We start from the raw sequence: 13,624 nt of genomic DNA on the forward strand, positions 1-13,624 counted from the left end.
AGCGCTGAACAGCCAGGGAAACATCTATTGCGACGAAATAGCCCTTGTAAAAAAAGCAGGCCATCAATTTACCAGCTCACCATCGACCCTGGAGAGTACAGAAATCTGCGGCACGATATCCGGACCCCCTTCGGAACCCGCTTCGGCAAACGGTAAGATTCGCAAGGATCTGTTGCACTAACGATCGCCTTCTCCTTCTAGCCAGCATAACATCCGAATCCGGCAGTAAGTAAGTAAGAAACTAGACTACGCGGGGCGCTCATCGTGCTGGGATTCTATTGGAAATATTGTTGTTGTTGTTGTTGTTCCTTGGGATGAGAAGAGATTTGAAACATCTTGGTTTTATGTCCTGGAACTCAATCCTCCTGCTGATATTCCGAAAAAGTTTTATGCTAGGGGTGTGGTTGTTGAATTTCACATTTCTTTTCTCACATGAAATTGTTTTTTTTTATCAAGACGCAGAAAAAGACGCATATCGCTTTCCGGAACGCCAGCATCCGATTTTCCCATTTTCGTTCGTTCGCGAGTACGCTTTTCTTCGCGTAGCGCTTCGCGAATATTGATAGCAAGTAATCATGAGTGAACAGAAGAAAAAAAGTAAAAAATCGGTAAGCAACCACTAGAAGTCTTTCGGTTGAAATTATCATAACCGTTCTTTGAACCGTTTACCTATAGAAAGAAGAAATTGCCAAGGAGTTCGACCTGCCGGAACGCAAGAGCAAGATCGCAACGATTCTCAAACAGGATGGACAAGCTTACTGCCTTTGCCGATCGTCTGACTCATCCCGATTTATGATGTATGGAGTGCGTTAACGTTAACAATTCGTTTTTTACAACCGTTATCTTTTTCTTTTCCATGAAAACTGCAGAGGATGTGATGCTTGCGAGGAATGGTATCACGGAGACTGCATCAATGTTTCGGAAAAGGAGGCCAAGCATATTAAACACTATTACTGTCAGCGGTGCAAGGAAGAAGATCCAACGTTGCAAACAGTTTTTAGGCTTGTACCCACTCCGGGGACGACGGCGAATCCGGAGGACAAGAAGCAGTCGAAGCGGAAGACAGAAAAGGCGAACGGAATACCATCATCCGAGAAACGGTGTGGTCATTGTGATGGATGTCGCGCCAATAACTGCGGTAACTGTAACGCCTGCACGGGACCATCCAAAAATGGTCGAAAGCAACGATGCGAATTGCGTGTCTGTGTCAACATCGCAAGTCGCAAAAAGAATCGTTTGGCCTTAAAAACAGCTTCTAGATTGAAAAAAAAGCGTCGTTCAATAAGCCCGGAGGTATGGATTAATCCGGCACTCCAAGGAGAGCGGCAATGTTATGGCCCTGGCTGCATAATGACTGCTCGGCCACAGTCCAAATATTGCTCGAACGACTGTGGGATGAAGTTGGCTACTAGCAGAATTTTTCAAGTGCTACCACAACGCATTCAAGAGTGGTCCCTCAGTCCTGCCATCGGGGAGGAACAGAACAAGAAATCGTTGGAAGCGATACGCACTAAGCAAACCATTGTGCGTGCTACTTTAGCCGAATTAGATAAGCGACGTGCAGAACTGGACTTGCTGGTCGATCGCGCAAAACGCTGTACGTTAGATCCGACTGCGTTGGATGGTACTGACATGGAGGATGAAATGTCGATGTACTGCATAACTTGCGGTCACGAGATACATTCCAAAACAGCAATACGCCACATGGAAAAGTGCTTCAACAAATACGAAAGCCAAGCCAGCTTTGGAAGCATTTTCAAAACTCGCATCGATGGCAATTCCATGTTTTGTGACTTTTATAATCCCGGCAGCAAGACTTACTGCAAGCGGCTGCGCGTGTTATGCCCCGAGCACTGCAAGGATCCAAAGGTTAACGACACCGACGTCTGCGGTTGTCCATTGGTGAGAAACGTATTTCAGCTAACGGGAGAATTTTGCCGGTATGTTCAATACGTTACTTAACGCTACAATCCCCACCCCCCCTCCCCCCCCTCCACCCATCGATGTCCTTGACTTGCTCCCTTCAAAATTGATTTTAAATGTGTTTTCTTCTGTTTTCAATCAGTGCTCCGAAGAAGTCCTGTTTTAAGCACTATGTGTGGGAAAAAATTCGGAGAGCGGAAATTGATCTCGAACGTGTAAGACAGTGGTTAAAAATGGATGAACTGGTGGAGCAAGAGCGCCAAATACGGCAAGCAATGGCATCACGAGCTGGTGTGCTAGGACTTATGCTACACTCAACCTACAACCATGAGCTGATGGAAAAGTTGTGCGCAGGAAAATTCTAGTGCCAGTATGAGTCATCTTCTGAGTCATCCTTTTTTATGAATGTCGCATTTTTTATTTTTTTTCAATATAAACATCAATCATCTAACTTTACACTAAATTAAAAATAGGTTCTTCTTTTGTATCGAGCAGGAAATCATCGTGATTGTGTATCAACTTGAAAAGCCCCGTACCTATCGAGGCTGGCATCCCTAGAATGATACGTTCCGAAACGCCATCTACGCAATCTGTTTGCCCGTAGTAAGCAGCGTCAAAAAGGTGATCAGCTGTTTTTTCAAACTAAAAAAAGAAAGAATTGGAATAATCAGTGTAATTCGTGCGTTATGTTATGACGTTTTGTTTTCTTACGGAAGCGAGATTAAACACCGATTCGCGCATTTTGGCTAACCCATGCCTGGTGATACCAAGGACTTCACCGCGAGAAGTCATCTGACTAGCTAACAGCATAATGTGCCGATGATCGACGCTCATTCCATGCCCTTCCATGACTTCCGTGATCTCGGTCATAATAGTGGAGCGGGCTGCCTCGATCCCCAGTGTTTGGTATACCTCCAAAATGTTGTTGCTTTTGGTTTTCGTACCGATAACACCGTAAGTAGCCATCACATCACGCAGGCCACATCCTTCAACGCACAAGCGAAACTTTGATGTCCCACGAGAATCGTCGACGGCAATTACGGCACGTGATACTTGTGGTAATCCGGCAACTACTACATTCGGGATAGCCACGATAAGGCGTTGCAACTCCGCGTTGAGACTGTGGCTGTGTTTGCTACTGTCCGGTCGTATGGTTATTAGCGATGGTCCATAAAGTTGCACATTCTCTTGCTTTAGTTTCATCTTGGACGTGCAGATGCTAAAATATAATGAAAATGAAACATTATGCATGTTTTTGCGGCTTCGTTCAAATTCAATCGTTGAAATAAACATACGAGTAGCGTATTGTTTCAGCATTGACCTCTAACCCGAGCACGCGGATGCGCTCTAGGTCGAGTTTGATCAACACAAAGCAATCATCCGATCGGTACACTTCTTCGATGTATGATGATATTTCGCCTAGAGTCGTCTTTTCAATGCGGGCTTTAACCTTCCGAGCAAACTCCATATTTGTACTATTAGCAATCTCCGCTGTTATAATGGGTGTAGAGATAGCTTTAGTGGCGTTTATGATTTCAACGATGCGGGGTACTCCTTGAGTGATGTTCATCGATGCTACTCCAGCAAAGTGAAAGGTTTTCAAAGTCATCTGCGTGCCTGGCTCGCCAATGCTCTGTGCCGCCAATGCACCTACCGCTGTCCCAGGTTCCGTTTCCGCTTTGTTGTATTTGTTGCGAACCTGTATCAAAAATTGTTCTATCTGACCAGCCGTAGTTCGCTCTATTTGCATTGCTATCTTAGGTCCGCATTGATAGCGCCGTTGAATGGATGCCGCACGTGTACCGAATTTTTTTAGGAACTCCCTACAGTCGTGGGATTGTTTTGAAGAAAATATGATGGAATAGTAAGGAAAACAATGGAACATTAATAGCCATAGCGTTACGCCATAGTTTTAGGTAAAGTCAGTCGGTACGACCCAGCTTTAGTACTTACAAACATTCTTTCCTATAGTCAGCTCTAACATTGATGAAATCTGGTTTTGATAGAACATATTCTCCGACTTCGAATATTTCCTCGCCTCGTAGTGGATTTTCGGTGCGGGACGGCCACATATTACGAACGTGCGTGAATTGTCTTTCGATGTCGACCGGTTTATTCTTAACCTCCATGAAGACAGGATCTAAGCCATCACCTCCGTAAGTGAACTCGACGACCTCGTCAATTGCATTCCGTACCGTCCCGTCATACTGAACAACCAAATCCTCTAGGCATTTTACTAGTCGTCTTTGCAAGTAACCCGTTTCCGCAGTTTTGACCGCGGTATCAACTAAACCTTCACGGCCGGCCATTGTGTGAAAGAAGAATTCCGTCGGTGTTAATCCTGAATAGAAACTATTCTGCACGAAGCCTCTGGCTGCAGGAATTTTTGCTGGAGTTTCAATGAAGAGAAAATATTGTTGCTTGATCAACCCGCCGATGCTAAAGAAAAAGACCAAACTTACAATGCTTTTCAAAATGCGGCAGAGCACGGTCTTCGAATCCGTTTGGAACTCGCTTGCCATTGATAGCCTGCTGACCAACACAAGCAATCATTTGAGAAATGTTAATGTTTGATCCTTTTGATCCAGACTGGGCCATAATTAAGGCACTGTTCGTTGGATGCAGCTCACGGAAGCATGCTTTCGCTGCCAGTTCCCGAATGCTGGACAATTCCTTTAACATAACTGCCTCAAGTGTTTGTTCTGCGGTACAACCGGGTTGGCACTGAAGAGTTCCTTTCTTCATTTCCGCTATATACTCATCACACCTACGGTAACCCGTTTCAAGCAGTTTTTGTTTCTCCTCCAGTAACTTGCGACTTGGTGTAACGTCTCCAATGCCAAACGAAAAACCGTGGTTCATCATAAAAAACGATGCCATCCTAGCTAAGCGCCACATCGAACGTATGGCGTACTCTTCGCCAAAGTCTCGCAGAATTATATAAAATATACAATTTTTAGTACCTGATCCTAGCGTACTTTTATCCATTGCACCGCAGAGCAACAGCGAGTTCCGCACAATCACCCAGGAGTCCTTCACGCATAAATCTGCGCCATGCGTGTAGTTTCGCCCTTTGGCCGAGAGGTTTGCATTCACGCATGATCTCGTATTTGGTTTCATGATTAAACTAAATATTTGCTTTCCTGTCCAGAGCTTCCGCGGTTTAATTATAGCAGGACGAGGGAGATCTATTACCATATTGGCATCTGGGCCAGAAAGCATACATGCCGAAAGCTGCATGGCCTGTTCTCTTGTGAGAAACTGATCTTTCTGGGTTAGTAAATAGCCCCCAGTTATGAAATCTTGTGTTGCAGCTATCAACAGTTCTCCGTTGCGAGGTGTCACTAGGTTCGATTTATTTCCCATTAGAACTAATGCTTCGGCACGGGCTTCTTCGGTTTGCGGCAAATGTAGGTTCATCTCATCTCCATCAAAGTCGGCATTGTAAGGGGTGCAGGCACACTCATTGAACCTGAATGTTCGCTGTGGTTGCACTTTGGCTACATGGCACATGATGCTCAGCTTATGTAAACTTGGTTGTCGATTGAACAACACAACATCACCATCCATTAGATGCCTTTCAACGATATCCCCATACTTTAGATCTTGCGCCACCTTATCGCGGTTTCCGTAAGCTAGGTATTTCTTAAAAGCGCTTCCCTTTTGCTGTACGTAATTAGCTCCAGGATGTTTTTCTGTGCCATTTCGAATCAGTTGACGCATTCGCTGATTTGCATGAAAAAGAAAAATATATCAGAAATTCTTAGAATGGCTTTGATGTTTTTTTTTAAACAAATAAGTTGTTGTAATCTACAGATTCAACAAAAAACAACATTTAACAACAACTTAATGTCAATTGTAAAAATGCACCAAATAGCCATCAGAATATCAAAAGAGCAGGAAGGAGCAGTAAAAAGGAGAGGAGAGGATCAGAAGTACGATTCATAGCTAAGATCTTACCGCTGCTTAATGACTAATATAATTGCACAATTTTACACAAATACTTACATTAATATTCGCTGTATTAACTTTTTCGGGGAATGTCAAAATCTTAGCTATTCTATCTGGTACTCCGACCTGGTGAATCATGAGATTTGGATCAGGCGAAATAACGGTACGTGCCGAAAAATCAACACGTTTGCCCGAAAGATTTCCTCGGAACCGACCTTGTTTTCCTTTCAAACGTTGCACTATTCCGCGCGTTGGTTTTTTCGGCTACCAAAAAATGTTAGATGCACGTTACAATTTAATGTCTAAGCATATAGAGATGAGCTTACCATTAGCGATAATGGAATTCCAGAAAGTTCACTGTTGAAGTACAAAGCACAGTGTAGTTGCAAGTAGTCCCAATCTTCCTGAATTAGTTCGATTTTGCCCCCCGTGACCATGTGCTTTGATATCACGTCACTGATCAGCAGTATTTCGCTTTGCTTCATAGTCAGGTCATCTTCTGTCGTTCCAGCCTTAACTTCCGACACCACCGACGGTCTTATGCATACCGGAGGTACAAACACACGAGTGACGATCAGGTCGGCTGGATTTGAATCTGGCGAAGTCATGCCCAATAGCGGTACATCACACTTGGGAATATTTTTAAATAAGTCTAGTACCTCGACTGGATTCAGCTCCTTCGACAGAGAAGAAGGGCACAGCGACTGGGAAAGCTCTCGGTTTGTCTCTGTTACCGAAAACATATCAGCGAGAGCCTTTGATACCAAGGGATCGGTCACCTTCTTTCCTCGAAATGGTTCATGCAATATCTTCATGAGACCAGGTCCCTTTTTCACCGGTCCGTTTAGATTGTTGCAGTAGGTACATTTGGTGTTTTTCTTTGCCCTTTTCAACACTTGGCTGTGGATGGACTTCTTTGCCAAGTAAGACAGGTTTGGATTCATCAAACGTACTGCAAATTGTTTTTTTTCTTCTTCCTTCAGCATAACGCGGGAGCATGTCTTGCATATTGACTGCAAAATCGTTATTGTTGCGCGAAAGTGTCCCACATGGAAGACAGGTAGTGCTAGATCGATGTATCCAAAGTGACCGACACAGTCGTTGAGTCCTTTTTTACACGTCTCGCATGTGGCATCCTTCTGGCTTACACCCATTCGCCTATCCAAAACCCCATACGCAACTGGGGTTCGTTCAGAATTCTGATTGTACAAGTTTTTTGCCACCACCTGGAGATGCGCTTCTTGTTGTATTTGTTGGGCACTGTCAATATTGAACGACACATGCGATCTATGAAAAAAGGATGGGGATTATTGAAGCAAATATTTCCGGGCGCTTGGAATAGGCCATGAGTATTACTTACATTTTTTTTATTACATCCGCTTCGCGAAATTGTTCTTTCGGCATTTTGCACGCTCCACCAGATCTTGAAAAATAAACCAAAGAAACTAGGCAGTTTGAACATTACAAACGGCTTGCCCGATAAAAATAATCATATTCCCAATATGCTTTTTCATGGCTTTAGTTATTAATCCGAGGACAATAAACATAAGTGCTTTGGATTGGCCGATATTTCTTCAATTGTTCGTTCCATTTTCAACCTGAGTCTAACATATTCGGTGAAAGATACTTACTGCAGGGATTCGTATATTCCGGATTTTTGCTGGTGCGATTAGGAGCAATCTGTTGATCTTTGGTAGCGTATCCGTAATCTTAATTGCAGGACCTTGCCGTGAGCTCCAGACTGGAAGGAGAATTCGATCGTTAATACAAAAAACCTTTGCAAAATCACAATTTTTAAAACTTGCCGGTTTCCGCGGGTTTTCTTTCCAGACACCCGGATCTCGCCGCAGATTTCTGTACCTCTGGGCTTGATAGGGAGCCGGACCTCGAAGAATTCTTTTTAGGTAAAGCGAAAAGATAAGCTAGAACTCTTTTCCGTGGTTTTTGGGGAAATTTATATTATAAATAAAAATGAATATATTTCCATGAAATTTATATGGATTTATATGGGTTTATTTTAGTTGAAGTAAAAAAATATATAGCTTTTTTAAAAAAAAATTTAAATATTTAAATAGAAAATAAAAGTTGAGCTTTTCGGAAAAAGAATCGGCTGTTCTGATTCCGATTTCTGATTTGTCCTCCGATTTGGCGTCCACCAGCTGATCATTCAAGGTCAAGCCCGTTGTGGATAACCTCAAAATGCAAGGCCCACCAAAAGGGTATCATCTCTGGAGGAACCGGCCGAAAAGGGCCATCAAAAGACTATAGCTGGAGATAGAAAAAGGCTATACCTCTGGTTTTTCTTCGCTCTGCGGTTTTTCTCGTTTTTTACGCTTTTCCGGTCAACGAGAACGCCGGCGGGAGTTGCGAATGATGCTAATTTGCTCTTTTTACCTTAGTTTTTATGACGAAATTCACGAAATTTTAAAAAATTCGCTTTTTTCGAACGAACTCGAATTTTCTAACCTCAAAACCAAAACACTAGTACGTGCTGCTCTTATTTTCTTACCACCGCTGTAAGACTCGAATTTTTCGAGCTCGAGATTCCTCGAAGGCTCAAAAACTTCGAGCACGAAGCTCGAAGCGAAGGCACGGTGGGATTTTAATACGCTACATGCAGCCAAAATTGATGCGCACGCGCAATCAAAACGAACCACTAAGCACGTTTACTAAGGTCTCTTCAAGGCGTTTCTGTTGGCTGGCAAGTCCTGATCCTGATGCGGAACTGTACGGTATTGCACTAGGAAGCCTCTAGAGAACCCGAAGAAAATCAGTGAGTTTTCCATCTCAAAATCTCACACCAAATTTTCCCAAAAAATATACAAAAGAACGCAGTTTTACCTAAGCTAGTTTGTGTTTCGATTTTGTTGAACGTGATTAGTTTTGTGCAAGAGTCTTGTATTGATTTTACTAAGGACTTTTCTGCTGGTAAAAGGAAGCTGTATGCGTGCTGTGTTAGTGCATACATGTTCAGTTCGTGAGTGCAAGCTTGTGAAAATGGTGTGCTAAGGTGTTGTCTCATTTTGCAAGTGAAAATCATTTTGCAAGTGAAAATCATTTTGCAAGGGAATTTCAGCCCAATTTCACCATCAATTACAGACTTTTACAAGTGAAGCATCAGAAACAGTGTCTTTTAAGGTAGTCGCAGTTCTAAAACCATAAAATCATAGCAAGCAAAAGTGGAAGCTTATCGATCCCTTCCTGTCTAAAAAGGATACATACTAAATTCCAATGGTAAATAACTGATTCAGCATTAATGATAGATATGCATATGTAAAGTTAAAGTAGTATAGTATAGTACATAGTAAAGTTTCTTCTATGTGTAATACGCCCCACTTGTGATTGTAAAGTAATTAATTTTTTATCATCCGACTTTCTGGAATGCACTTGAATCTCATTTGCAAAACGGGGTGGAGAAAAAAATAGTCTCTTTTATTTGCTCTACTATACTCCGCTATACTAATCAGTGGATTCTGATTTGTGTAGTACATATTCTTTGAATTTTAAACTTATTATGAAGCAATAGTTTGCCCGTTAAACGTTAAATGCAACCATTAAAATTTAGAGATGCCGCATATAGAACGTAATAGAACAACGTGTAAAGAGTTTGTCGAGGCGGGGTCGAGTATCATTTACGGAATTACTTACCACTGGCCATTGTGTTGAAAAACTGCAACGATGTTCATAATTTTGGTTTAATGATGATTTCGCACTTTTTCATTAAAAATGCGTTGCTTTTCGCTCTTGTTTTGTTGATTTCCTTTAACTAAATACAATAAACTATACCTTTTTAAAAGGAACTTCTTAGTAAACAGAACACCTTTCCCAATCGGAAGATACTATTTATTTTCTTGTAAAAATCATGAATTATGCATAACAATATAAAAATGCATAGGGGAGAGTGGTCTTTGCACTAAAAAGGGCATATTTTAGAGTTTTTTATACAACTTTAAAAAATAACATAACACCCGATAGCACGCGCTGGAGCTTTTGGAGAGAACTCTGCGAAGTTTTCACGAAAAATATAAAAAAGTATCCTAAACGCGTTGCGTTTGTCCGTGTTGTCCTTTTCTCAGTTTTATTTTTTGGAAACCTTTGGCATTGATAAGAATATTTCTAGGAGGAATTCGGTCAAAATGCCAATTACAATTAATTCTAAGAAAGTGTTTAAAAACAAGTAAAAAAAATACCACAGGGTTTCGCAAGGGATCAGATGCAATAGTTGTCTACATATGATAGTGTGGGTCTCCGACTTTAAAAGACTTGGTTTTAAGACAGTCAGACAGACAGGCTTTGATGTTTTAAGGTGCAAGACGTCAGGTCTCTATCAGTTTTGCTTCGCTTGATTCCAAAATTTTATGCAATATTATCTCTAAAAGAGAACTTTATATCTGTCAAAAAATGTGAATTTCATCAAAAGTATGTTTGTTTCTTTTTATTATACTATCCAAAATATTGATTATCTACAAAATGTTAGCGTTGTTATTTAATATTTTTAGGATTTGACTAAAACACACAGCAATTATTTTGATAACGTTAAAAAAAATGACGAGGAAACGAGCACATAGGCTTTCCAAGTGAATATTTTTTCTAAAGGTCACGAAATGTCTTTGCATCACATTTATTTGTGCTGATACTTTCGAATATAGGTAATGATTGATGTGAATATTGATTATGATTGGTTTATGCCGATACTTTCACAAATCGTTGCACAATATCGTAAAAGGTTAAACGTGTTGCAGGTGAATTTTGTCCTTCATTCCTAGATGCACAAACATCGTCAAAGTGTTTTAATATTGTTTGTATATTTTGTTTGTTATATAATAGCGAAAATCGGAACAATGGCTGGAATACAATTTTTCGATTGTAACAGTTCTGTCAACATCTGTATTAATTCAGCTGTTTACTACAGCTGAAGTAATTCCATTTGTTTATTGAAATTTGAATTAAATATAGTAACGTGCACTTCGGCTACTTCCAAATAGAAGTCATCATCAAAAAGTTCAATGAGCATAGTCACTCCCTAGAAGTTAGACTTTACTTCAAATAGAGAGAACATCCAATTAACAAAAATTACCAAACTTAACGAGTGATTTTTAATATCTTCCTAGATCCTGTCACAAGGGGAAAGCCTATCTTCATGACCGTACCAAACGAATAGCTTATCGTCGCGTTGTATGTTTATGTTTAGGACATTCCAGAATGAAATGCGCATGCGTTACATGTGCACTATTAATACTGCATTTCAACGTATGTTGTTGATTTAATTTTTTATTTAAAAAGAATATCTTTCAGCAATTCCACTTGAACTTGTTATTTTTTGGGGCTGAAAATCGATGAAAGTGCTGGTGTCAATTACTCCACTCGTAGAGAGGAGGTAGCTAGTTGTTTACCGAAGGCAGGATTGATATTTATTTGCCTGATCGGCTTTTACAATAAAGTGTTAGTCATACAATAGTGAATAACTTACTTTGAAGATTTATTCCTGCAGAATGGGATGATATCCCTTGAACTAATTGTTCTAGAAGAAAAAAACCAATGATACAAATTGGAACTATTCATTGCGCATGTCATATATGACGTCATTCTGTATGGGATTGACAATATTGCGGATTGTGTCCCCATGGAAACTAACGGAGGAGCTATACATTTAGAATAGGGTCTGGCTACTTAATGAAATAGACGTATCAAATCTATCCAAAGATGATGAAGTTAAAGAATAGTTGTAGATCTCTGGGATATTCATAATACAAAAATCACGATTGATTTTTTTTCTTAAAGTAAAACTATAAACCATGAGTAAATTATAGCCAAGTAATTCAAATATAAGTATCCTATACATAATAGGCAACATTGGTATTATTAAATGATACCAGACGCAACTAGACTATGCAACAAAGTATGTCCGGGAATTGTTTTTCATATTAGATAGTAATAGTTTTAAGTACATTTTCATGTTTTGTAGACGTATTGTTTTATGTACACGATGAAATATCATCAAGAATATACATTTTTCTTACAGGAATTACATGCGTCATAACCAACATGGCGCCGAACATGCATCTGTGATCTGAGGAACGAAATTCATAAGCCTCATGTAAGAAATCTCTTTTTCTGCGAGAGAAAATCTTCCATTTTTGATCGGATAGCAGTTATTAAAAGACGTATCAAACAATCGCAACTTAACATTGGGGCCGTTACTTGTTTCTTTAATCAATTCATCTACAAGGTTTCACAGCTCATCTCAAGCCATGACCGACGTGTTAGATTTTATTTCATTACAGATTGTCATTTAAATTTTTATTTTACACAGGCCTTGGATCACTAAGGTTCCCACTTTGGGCCATCTGGACAATGACCGAGGACTCCGACTCCATATCTGAGGAAGAACGTAGTTTGTTCCGTCCTTTTACTCGTGAATCATTACAAGCTATAGAAGCGCGAATAGCCGATGAGGAAGCAAAGCAGCGAGAATTGGAAAGAAAGCGGGCTGAGGGAGAGGTAAATTTATTGTTAATTTTTTTACTAAGATACATCCCAACGCTTTAAAATAGCTTTTATTCACTTTCATTCATATCCTCCCATTACTGTACTTTATGTAATCCGTTGTCGATACTCTATGGTTTTTTATACCATGTGATAAATTTTTCAAATAAATCTGCTGTTTTTTTCTTCTCATTTTAATCATAACCCTTTCTTATGTTTATTTTTACTGCTATCGTAATTACTTCTACATTCCCCATACAACCAAATACTGATTGTTATGAGATAATTGGAGAACATATCATCATTGTGAACATAATTCTTCTTTCTATTTTCTCATTTACATTTACATGTTTAGTGTCTATTATTAACTGATATGCTTTACTATATGTACATATATATTGTTGTGCAAAAATGTTTTACTGAAATTGAAAGTATTCCATATGGTAAAGTAAATTTTGATTTTGTTGTCATTGATACAACTGACGAACCGAATATTTAAGGGTGCTTTTTCATTGCTTTATAAGTTCTCCTATACAGCTGGTTTTGTTTTATTTAAAAGTGGGGTTTCCGCCAACGTAGGTTGACATTCGATATTTTTTAAGGTAATTGATAACCAGAATACACTATAATCTAACGAACTATATAGTAAATTCATAAATCCTTATTTCAATGAACGGTTTGGAAATATTTTGTTTTACTAATGGTATCTTGATTTTTATCAAACTCATAATATATTTCTCTTCACGCAATTTAAAGAGTTTGTCGCTCCTATAAGTCTTCGAATTGGTTTTACATAGTCTGAAATCGGATAAATTTAAAAACATTTCCAAAATAATATTTGCGGTATTAGTTGCTAGTGAAAGCGCTGAGTATAGTAAGGTATACTATTTGGTAATTTCATCTGATAGAATAAGAATAATTAACATTGATGATTGATTGATTGACAAGATTGATGTTATGCTATATTGTTTCGTACAAACACAATGAAATGGTTGAAACTAATTTTCCAAATTTCGTCTGCATAAAATGTCGAATGGTGTTGATTTACGGTGCGGTGCGCCTAATGTTTCAAAGCTATTACAATGAGAGAAATTGTAGAGTGACATTCAATCTGCCTTACCATTTAACATGTCATTTATCCCACAATTTGCTCCAAAAACACCCACGCTTGGAATATTGCTAGTAATTTCCCATCATAATCACAAATACGCAAATAGCTATTGCAAGAGAAATTGTGCTAATAATGCATTGCAATAGTAACACT

At 39.6% G+C, this 13,624-nt stretch overlaps 3 protein-coding genes across 32 annotated transcripts in view; 2 read left to right on the forward strand and 1 right to left on the reverse strand.

The window, feature by feature from the left end:
- Positions 1–2: 2 nt before the first annotated feature.
- On the forward strand, positions 3–2,755 carry LOC125956510 (CXXC-type zinc finger protein 1-like). Of its 5 annotated transcripts, XR_007469182.1 has the most exons (7): positions 3–152; positions 457–608; positions 676–797; positions 870–1,940; positions 2,066–2,293; positions 2,419–2,544; positions 2,640–2,755. XR_007469182.1 is itself a non-coding variant. In XM_049688458.1 (6 exons), exons 2-5 carry the CDS (start codon positions 576–578, stop codon positions 2,286–2,288), a joined length of 1,449 nt encoding a protein of 482 aa, XP_049544415.1. In that variant the 5' UTR covers positions 3–152; positions 457–575; the 3' UTR covers positions 2,289–2,293; positions 2,397–2,472. The 5 variants fall into 5 exon arrangements, 4 of the variants coding, with proteins under 4 accessions (XP_049544415.1, XP_049544413.1, XP_049544412.1 ...); XM_049688458.1 differs by lacking the exon at positions 2,640–2,755 and having other exon boundaries at positions 2,397–2,472; XM_049688456.1 differs by lacking the exons at positions 2,419–2,544; positions 2,640–2,755 and adding an exon at positions 202–229 and having other exon boundaries at positions 2,066–2,301.
- LOC125956509 (DNA-directed RNA polymerase III subunit RPC1) lies at positions 2,377–7,616 on the reverse strand. Of its 2 annotated transcripts, none has more exons than XM_049688453.1 (9): positions 7,506–7,616; positions 7,235–7,297; positions 6,201–7,161; positions 5,932–6,138; positions 4,386–5,649; positions 3,877–4,312; positions 3,219–3,746; positions 2,635–3,142; positions 2,377–2,565 (listed from the first exon to the last, which is right to left on the reverse strand). In XM_049688453.1, exons 2-9 carry the CDS (start codon positions 7,276–7,278, stop codon positions 2,377–2,379), a joined length of 4,137 nt encoding a protein of 1,378 aa, XP_049544410.1. In that variant the 5' UTR covers positions 7,279–7,297; positions 7,506–7,616. The 2 variants fall into 2 exon arrangements, with proteins under 2 accessions (XP_049544410.1, XP_049544411.1); XM_049688454.1 differs by having other exon boundaries at positions 7,235–7,319; positions 7,506–7,610.
- Positions 7,617–8,593: 977 nt separating this feature from the next.
- The window catches only part of LOC125955869 (sodium channel protein para), a 33,378-nt gene continuing 28,347 nt past the window's right edge, over positions 8,594–13,624 (forward strand). For all 25 annotated transcript variants that reach the window (XM_049687135.1, XM_049687139.1, XM_049687134.1 and 22 more), the window contains exons 1-3: positions 8,594–9,108; positions 11,897–11,971; positions 12,188–12,375. In XM_049687135.1, coding sequence (XP_049543092.1) covers positions 12,229–12,375 — 147 coding nt within the window. In that variant the 5' untranslated portion in view covers positions 8,594–9,108; positions 11,897–11,971; positions 12,188–12,228. The remainder of the gene's footprint in view (positions 9,109–11,896; positions 11,972–12,187; positions 12,376–13,624) is intronic.

This window comes from Anopheles darlingi, chromosome 3, assembly GCF_943734745.1.
Source record: "Anopheles darlingi chromosome 3, idAnoDarlMG_H_01, whole genome shotgun sequence".
NCBI classification, from domain to species: Eukaryota; Metazoa; Arthropoda; class Insecta; order Diptera; family Culicidae; genus Anopheles; species Anopheles darlingi.

Bases quoted from the DNA above. Each gene is read 5' to 3' on its own strand.
- LOC125956510 (XM_049688458.1), top strand. From the start codon at position 576: ATGAGTGAACAGAAGAAAAAAAGTAAAAAATCG. The intron at 609-675 runs GTAAGCAACCAC...GTTTACCTATAG, and splicing joins AGAAAAAAAGTAAAAAATCG to AAAGAAGAAATTGCCAAGGA. The intron at 1,941-2,065 runs GTATGTTCAATA...GTTTTCAATCAG, and splicing joins CTAACGGGAGAATTTTGCCG to TGCTCCGAAGAAGTCCTGTT.
- LOC125956509 (XM_049688453.1), bottom strand. From the start codon at position 7,278: ATGCCGAAAGAACAATTTCGCGAAGCGGATGTAATAAAAAAAAT. The intron at 6,139-6,200 runs GTAAGCTCATCT...ATTTTTTGGTAG, and splicing joins GAATTCCATTATCGCTAATG to CCGAAAAAACCAACGCGCGG. The intron at 3,143-3,218 runs GTATGTTTATTT...ATTATATTTTAG, and splicing joins GCTGAAACAATACGCTACTC to CATCTGCACGTCCAAGATGA.